An 8,901-nucleotide genomic window follows, 5' to 3' on the forward strand; every position below is an offset into this window, starting at 1 on the left:
TTTCCTTGTCTTTAAGAGTTTTTATTGTTGTTGTGTTTCAGTGACATGAAGTTTGTCCAAGTGGCCTCGCCGTACAAAGTCTCCTCCAACTGTCACTTGGCACGCGTATTATTGAAATAAATATAAATATGTCTTCCTCAATTGGTACCCAAAAGCGCAGAAACCTCGACACAGCGCGTCCATCGCGACTTTACTGGACTAAAACATCATTCGTGGAGTCTTCGTGTCCGCTTGCACTCGTCTCGGTGCACGTTGAAGCTTCGCGGGCCTAGCTTAGTTTCGATTAGCTTAGCTTAGATTAGCTTAGCTTGCTAGCAAAAGAGAGGCACGTTTGTGGTCAACGCGTCGCCGAGCGGAGATCGAGTGTTGCGATTGTCGTGCGACAATGTGCGCAAGGAGGACCGCAGAGTACGGGGAGGAACTTCGGGGACCGAAGGAGCGACAAAGTCAACATCTGGACGCCGTTTCCAAGAAGCATCGAGTCGGGTTATGCGTCGCAGGTTTGTTCGCGTCTTAACTCTACATTTGCAAACGGATGTCTGCACATCTCGTCCTCGCTTTGTCAAAACGGGCTCGTGACTTTGCTCCAACCCCTGCAAGCTGACACGATGTCGGCAAGACAGAAATGGTGGTACTGACGTCATTGAGAAATTTAAAAAAAAAAAAAAAAAAAAAATCATTGATTTACTCATGTCACGAAGCACGGATGCTTATAATTTCATTCATAAAAAAAATGGAACACCAAACTCAAGACAAAATCATTGCCAGCGTGTTGCAATGGAATTGTAAGTTAGCCGTTTAAGAAGTTGATCGAAGAAGAAGAAGAAGAAGAAGAAGAAGAAGAAGAAGAAGTTGACCTACCTGAGGGAAGCAGCCGGAAGAGCCGGGTGACCGTTGAGGGTTGGTGATGAACTAGTGTTAACTCGTAACTAACTAGTTACTACTAGTGTAGTAGTGGGAATGGGGTCTTCGAGTCCTGAAAGGGAGCAGTAGCCTACTGATAACAAGACCGATTCCATTGGGGGGGGGGGGAATAGAGAAAAGGAGCCTGCTCCAAATCTTAGCATACTGCAACTCAACGTTCACACAAAATAATAATATTGAATGAAGTTACTCGATTGGGATCACTGGCAGTGCGCCTTCGCAGGTAAATAAAGTACAATTTCAACATCACAGATATGTGGTCCTGAAAAGCCATGTTGAATGCTTACAAACTGCATCGCATTGTGGCATTCTGAGATTAAATTGGTCTTTTCAGAAGATACTCAGCTAATATTGGCAATTGTTGTTTAACTTTTTTCCTCTCCAGTCAAGACTTTGGCGCAGCTGTGTGTTTTTTGTTGTTGTTGTTGTTGTTGTTTTTCTTTTTGAAATGTTGTGTCGTCTGTGTGTGCTTCCGCCTCCGCTGGGTCCCGTCAACATCGATACTGTATTATCGTGACAGAATACTCTGTCCACCGTGGACCCGGCACCCCCGGAGGCGCCAAGAGAAGCGCTCGCCCACCAAGACGCCCAACTTTGGAAGACAGGAAAAAGTTCTCTGTAAGATGACGGACTCGTTAAACAACCTCTCTCAACAAGTCTCCCTCGTCTCTTCCCCAAATGCACGCCGGTACAACTGCGCGATTGATCTTCCGGGAGCCCCTCTCCCCTCCGGGCATCTCTTCAACATTTCCCGCCCTGAGAAAAAGACTACGGAGGACTATATCCGTGACTCTTCGGCTTGGGGACTCATCCGGATCTCTTCTTTCCCCGTGGGAGTCGGCTTCTTCTTTGTCGAGGAAAACAAGATACCACCTGCATCGATGACCGTGGACTCAATGACGTCGCGTAAAAAAAAATACATCTCCACTGCCCCTTATTGACCCCTCGTTTGGACCCATCTGCGACACCCATACATTCACCAAATTGGATCTTCGCGATGCATACAATCTCATCCGCATTCGAGAGGGCCGACCGGATCCCAAGACCGGACCTCCTGACCGGCTGTTTGCACCCGATTCGGCACGTTCTGACGTTCTTCAGGCGGGCACACAATTCTGAACTCACCTGGCATCCCGGAACCACCCGAACCATTCAATTCGTACAACAGCACTTGCGGCGGCCCAGTCTGGTGAAAGACACCCGGGAGTTTGTCTGAGCCTACTCCTCGTCTGCCCCAGGGAAGACTTCACATCTGCCCCCAGCTGGTCTGCTGCGCCCCTTGCCTACGCTGAGCAGCCCCTGGTCCCACATCCCCTTGGACTTCGTAACTGGCCTGCCTCCCTCCGAAGGCAATACGATCATTCTTACTATTATCGATCAATTTTCCAAGTTATGTCCATTACGTGCCCATTCCCAAATTACCATCTGCCTGCGAAACCACTAACCTCCTTGTCAATCACGTCTTTAAACTCCACGGAATCTCCAGTGACGTCATCTCGGACCGAGGTCCGAGGTCCTCCTCTCCAGCCACGCCGCCAGGCTCTTCCACCTGCTCACGCCACCGCTTCCCACACGTTCCTTGTCCCGACGGTCCACCTTCACGCCTTGGAGATCCCACCCTGAACTCAAACGCAAATAAAGCCATCCTCCACAACTTCTCCCACCTCTGTCTGCTTCTGGGTCCATTCAACATCGATACTATTATATCGTGACAATGTTTGTTCTTTCATGCCGCATGCTGCTGAAAACCCTCACGGCGCACCTTCCCCACATCCCAATTCGTTATCACTCTCTCCTCGCACCTTAACTTCTTGGACCTGTCCACAGCACCTTCACCATACTGTCCTTGAGGTTCTTGTTTCTAGCTAGTTCATTGGACTCAATTGGCAGGCTGGGCTATATCGTATTGCACTTCTTTTCTGTGTCACTCTTCTTGTGCATGATTGGCTCTGCGCTTGTCCAGTAGACGCACGTGGCCCCAATTGACCCCGTAACACCCTCCTCTCCTACTTCCTACTTGTGACTGACGTTATCTTGAACTTTTTCCTCGGGCTGACTGTTTGGATGATATGACTGAGCCAGACTCACATCGTGTGGTTTATTGTTTTTTTGTGCGTGTGTGCGTGAGATTGAATTGCAACCCGTTTATGAAGGATTGTCTTCAACCTACTTGTTGGTGTGAAACTGTGGATGTTTGGGTTTTTTTTTTTTTTTCTTCCAGGTTGTTTAATGCGTTCTCTCTACCAGATCATTATTTACTACTTTTTCATTTTGTTTTATTATCAAAAGGGAGGATTTGTTATGGCAAAATGACAAATACAGTCTATTCGCTTAGTTTTATTATCCCATCGTTTTGTGGGATTTTATTCGATAGTCTGCGATCGGTTGGCGACCGGTTCAGGGCGTACCCCGCCTTTCGCCCGAAGATAGCTGGGATAGGCTCCAGCACCCCCGCGACCCGAGTGAGGATAAGCGGAACGGAAGATGAATGCATGAATGAATTATTTGTTTTTTAAAAAAGCACCCCCATACTACAGTGATAAAATGGTATGAACCATCTTACCACTGTAGTATTTTGCGCCATGCGGCGCAAAATGCACATTTTTAATCTCAAAATTGCGATGCGAAGCCGCTATTTTGAGTCTCAAGCTAGTGGCGGCTGGGGTGCTCGCGGACCGACGTTGAGCTGTCCGTAACCCCGTTGCCCGCTCCATACCCCGTTGCACGGGTCACCACAACAGGCACTTCATGGAAGGTTCGCTGTTTTTTTTCCCACGTCTGCTAGCCCATGAGTCCAAGCTAGCAAGCTAAACAGCTAGCTCAATCGCGGCTGTTTCGTCCAACGCGTCAGCACCTCATTCGGTGTTGTTGTGTGGGTCCCCACATAAAAGAAACACTCAAGGAAAAATGAACTGTTTATTGAAAACAGCTGTTAGGCCTGTCACGATAACGATTTTTATATATTTATATATATTTATATATATTTTCCCCAAAACTAGCATGATTAATCTTTTTAATGCCTCTGAAATCATGAAAAATAAGGCCTGCCCTTATTATGTTTTAGTACTCATTTGATTGCTTTTAAATAAGTATTGTTGTTATTATTACAAATTCCTGTCTTGTTTCTGTATTAAATTATGTTTCTTTACTTTCCTTGAAATAAAGAATAAAGAGCTGCAAGACCAGGTTGGTTTACACGGAGCCTTCTATTCCGATAATAATCGGTTTGGATGCTCAAACCGAATGAAAATGCTGCATATAAAAAAATCTCCATTGGAATAAACAGGCTGAATCTGAATAGAATTTCTTTCGGTTTCACAGGGGTGGAACATTCCTGATGCTAAACTGTTCAGAATTCAATTTTAGCCATTCAGAATTGAGCCGGGAAAAGCTCTGTATGACCATGCTCCATCTCAACGTAAATGTGCGGTGAAATTATCATTTAGGTGTAAATATGGCGGCTCACGACTTAGCTGGTATGCGACACAGATTTTGTTTTGAACTACTTGTGTTGTTTTTTTTTTTTTTTTTTTTAAATAAAAGTATAAAACAAACCCAACTACTGTGCCGAGTAGACGACAGACCATCATGATAAGTGACGTGACGTTCATGACGGAGTGCGCGTGTCACACGGCTGTTCCGATTAAATGTAGTGCACATCATATAGAATAGACTATATCGGATACCGAATAGAATATATCATGTCATACGTCAACAGTTGACCAGAAATCTTCAATCGAAATGATTTCTATTGGAATGACAAAAAAAAAAAAGTCTCCATGGAAACCCGGTTACTTACTGCGTGGTTGGTCCGCTGAAAACGAGCCCTTCATCTGTCAATCAAATATTCATTGACATTCGCTGTCGTGGCGGCACGGTAGCTCTACTCGTTAGCTTGCAAGCTAGCTCGTTGGATCGCGACGATAAGTCGATATTGTAATTATCGTGATAGCTCTAACAACGGCACGCATTTTTTATCCTGTAGTTGACTGCAGACGCTTGAGCACATAGCGTGCAAATGAATATATTCGGTTGACAGGGGAAGTGCTCGTCTCCAGCGCCTTCAGCGGACATGCCCGCAGTCCTGCAGCTCGAGGGGAGGCCTTATTTTCCATAAGTATATGGTGATTTATTGATTTATTGTTTTTCATTCCATTCAAAATTGGCAGGCTTTTCAAACGCACTCTTCCTCTGTGAAGTGTCAGATATACTTTTTATCTTTGGTCCCTTTACAGTCCCTTTAAATATAAAGCTAAACAATATTTCGCAACATTAAAGTCACAACATGAGAACGGATTTGACCAAACCGTAGTTTTTCTTTTGTCTTGTCTCTTGCAGACGACAGTGAAGATCTTCGTCCTGAGCGGCAGAAGCCAGAGCTCTCTCACATTAAAAAGGAAGATGAGGATGAAGAGGTTCATCACATCAAAGAGAAAGAGGAGCTCCAGTCCCCTTACATTAAAACAGAGGAGGAAGAGCATGTCAACATCATAGAGGAGGAGGGGGCTATCACCCAGTTGCCATCGACTGGTGTGCCTTTGCCTCCTCACATTAAAGAGGAGGAGCAGCTGCAGACCCCCCAAATGAAAGAGGAAGAGGTAGTACCCCCGCACATAAAAGGGGAGGATAATATCACCAAGTTTATTTTATGCCATCTGATGTTGTTGCCAAAGTTGCCATCGATTGGTGACTGTTTGAAGAGTGAAGATGAAGTTCCAAGTGAGGCGAACAGAGGGGCGGACCCTCCAAGCAGCAGCTCAAGTAAAACCTGCTCAGTTTGTGGTCAAACATTCTCTCGAAATGAACATTTGACAAGACACACAAGAACACACACTGGGGAAAAACCTTTTGCCTGCTCAATTTGTGGCCAAAGATTCTCTCGAAAGGGAACCTTAAAATGTCACACAAGAACACACACCGGAGAGAAACCTTTTACCTGCTCAATTTGTGCCCAAAGATTCTCTCATAAGGGAACCTTAAAAAGTCACAGAGGAACGCACACTGGTGAGAAACCTTTTGCCTGCTCACTTTGTGGCCAAAGATTCTCTCATAAGAGAATCTTAAAATGTCACAGAACAACACACATTGGAGAGAAACCTTTCGCCTGCTTAATTTGTGGTCAAAGATTCTCCCAGAAGCTACATGTTAAGACACACATGTGTGTTGGTGAGAACAGCAGTAATCAATGAAGGTTTCGCCTTTCATCCGAGCAGGCTTCATCAATTCATGGACCAAGGTCAGATAGGACAGCTCTCCCAGAACAGAAAACCAGAACAGTCCAGTTATGACCGATTCAATGCCCTGAGAATGAAATGACCTGGACGAATAAAAATATTCACAGGCATGATGCGCAATGTTGAAACTACGGGAATGACTTTCAGTCTGTACAATCTTCTTTTTTATGTACCTTTTTAAAGGCCTCCTGTGGACAAGTGTTATAATACTGTAACAATAAATACAGTCCGGCGCTACATCCGTAAATGCAACTTGAAAATCTACTATGCAAAACAAAAGCCATTTATCAACAACACCCAGAAACGCCACCGGCTTCTCTGGGCCCGAGCTCATCTAAGGTGGACTGATGCAACGTGGAAAAGTGTTTTGTGGTCCGACGAGTCCACATTTCAAATAGTTTTTGGAAATTGTGGACATCGTGCCCTCAGGGCCAAAGAGGAAAAGAACCATCCGGACTGTTATGGACGCAAAGTTCAAAAGCCAGCATCTGTGATGGTGTGGGTAATGTACACATCTGTGAAGGCACCATTCATGCTGAACGGTACATACAGGTTTTGGAGAAACATATGCTGCCATCCAAGCAACGTCTTTTTCATGGACGCCCCTGCTGATTGCAGCAAGACAATGCCAAAGCACATTCTGCACGTGTTACAACAGCGTGGCTTCGTAGTAAAAGAGTCCGGCCACTAGACTGGCCTGCCTGCAGTCCAGACCTGTCTGCCATTGAAAATGAACAGTGGTAAACATGACCCTGTCCCAGCTTTTTTGGAATGTGTTGCATCCATAAAATTCTAAGTTAATGATTATTTGCTAAAAACAATAAAGTTTATTAGTTTGAACATTCAATATCTTGTCTTTGTCGTATATTCAATTAAATATAGGTCGAACATGATTTGTAAATCATTGTATTCTATTTTTATTTATGTTTAACACAACGTCCCAACTTCACTGGAACAGGAGTTGTAAAACAAAAATATCACGTGCTATAAAATTGGCACTTCAAAGGGTCATAAAACTCACATGCTATAAAGTTCATCACAATCACATCAGAATCAGAATCATCTTTATTTGCCAAGTGTGTCCAAAACACACAAGGAATTTGTCTCCGGTCGTTGGAGCCGCTCTAGGACAACAGACAACAGTCAATTTACAGAACACTTTGGAGACATAAAGACATTGACAAAAAACAATTGTGCAAAAAGATGCAGAGTCCTCTAGCACTTAGAGCAGTTCGAATGACTAATATTGCAATAGTCCGGTGCAATGACCATTGTGCAAAGGGCGCCGAGACTTCAAGGAGCGTATGCGCTTTAAAGTGACGAGTAGTGCGATCATCTGGGACAATGTCGGTTGTGCAAATGTTACAGATACTCCTCGATCGGTGTGCAAATGGAGCAGATGCTACTCTGGCATGAGTGGCCAGTATTGGTCAACAACAACAGATATGCAAATAGTGCAGCATGGCGAGACAACTACAGTGAGTGCACGAGTCAAACATAATTGGCCCCACAGAAAGGTGACAACGAACTCAAGTTCGTTGTCACATTTTGCCAGCTTGTTGTAATGGAATTATAGGTTAGGTGTTTAAGAAGTTGATCGCAAGAGGGAAGAAGCTGTCGGAATGTCTACTAGTTCTAGTTTGCGTCGATCGGTAGCGCCTACCTGAGGGAAGGAGCCGGAAGAGCCGGTGACCGGGGTGCAGACGGTCCGAGAGGATTTTGCACGCCCTTGTCTTAGTTCTGGCAGCGTGCAAGTCCTCAATGGTGGGTAGGGGGGTACCGACAATCCTTTCAGCAGTTTTGATTGTCCGTTGCAGTCGGAGTTTGTCCTTTTTTGTAGCAGCATAGTCAAATCATAGCGATGCGCTGCACACACTCAGAGTGAAGTATTTCATATTTAAAATATGTATAATTTTGATTATCATAGCACATAGCAAATACAAAAGTTCCCCATATTGAGAAACTAAAATATAACGTCAAACGGAATAGTTAATTAATTCAAGAAATAAAGTGATTTTTTTTAAATGTCGAAATTAGGCTGCAATTTGCCCTCTGAAAACGACTTCAGTGTTTAATCACTCTATGAGTACTGAAGACAAAGTGACTTTTCAACTATATTCTAATGTATTGAGATGTACCTATATTTAAAAAAGACATGAAATATTTGACTCTGAATGTGTGTCGTCTGTAGTGCATCTCTATGACACGAGTTTCACAATGACAATAAAATTCCTTCATTCAGAAAATGAAGGAAGGCACAAACAACAGTCAGGACCCTTCCCCCCCACCCGAAGGTGGAGGGAGGCTTCCCTCTTCTCCACCGGGGTGAACCACAATGTAGCGATGCCGAGTCGGTGGGCAATAAGTATACCCACACCTGCTCGGCGGCTCTTACCACAGCCAACTCCAGAGTGGGGAGTCAAACCCCTATGAAGAGGACTGGTACCAGAGCCAAAGCCATGTGTGGAGGCAAGCCCAACTATATCTAGTCGGAACCTCTCAAAATCGCTTCCATGCTAGAGAGGTGACATTCAACTTCTCTAGAGCCAGCTTCTGTAGCCAGGGATCGGATCGCCAAGGTCCCTGCCCAGCTCACGCTGCCCCCCTATGGTCCCTCGCACAGGTAGTGAGGCCATAGGAAGAGGGATCCACGTTAGCATTTCTAGCTGTGCCCGACCGGGCCACCAGGCGCTCGCCTTCGAGGCCTGGCTCCAGAGGGGGGGGCCCCTGTGACCCGTGTTCA

At 45.1% G+C, this 8,901-nt stretch overlaps 1 protein-coding gene across 1 annotated transcript; it reads left to right on the top strand.

The window, feature by feature from the left end:
- Positions 1-321: 321 nt before the first annotated feature.
- LOC133417798 (zinc finger protein 853-like) lies at positions 322-6,712 on the top strand. Its single transcript, XM_061705917.1, has 2 exons — positions 322-500; positions 5,263-6,712. The coding sequence occupies exons 1-2, from the start codon at positions 386-388 to the stop codon at positions 6,111-6,113; spliced, it is 966 nt and encodes a 321-aa protein (XP_061561901.1). The 5' UTR covers positions 322-385; the 3' UTR covers positions 6,114-6,712.
- Positions 6,713-8,901: the final 2,189 nt, after the last annotated feature.

The sequence above is a fragment of the Phycodurus eques genome, chromosome 19, assembly GCF_024500275.1.
Source record: "Phycodurus eques isolate BA_2022a chromosome 19, UOR_Pequ_1.1, whole genome shotgun sequence".
Taxonomy (NCBI): domain Eukaryota; kingdom Metazoa; phylum Chordata; class Actinopteri; order Syngnathiformes; family Syngnathidae; genus Phycodurus; species Phycodurus eques.

Coding starts and splice junctions, on each gene's coding strand:
- LOC133417798 (XM_061705917.1), top strand. CDS start 386: ATGTGCGCAAGGAGGACCGCAGAGTACGGGGAGGAACTTCGGGGACCG. Junction 501..5,262: donor AGTCGGGTTATGCGTCGCAG/GTTTGTTCGCGT, acceptor TGTCTCTTGCAG/ACGACAGTGAAGATCTTCGT.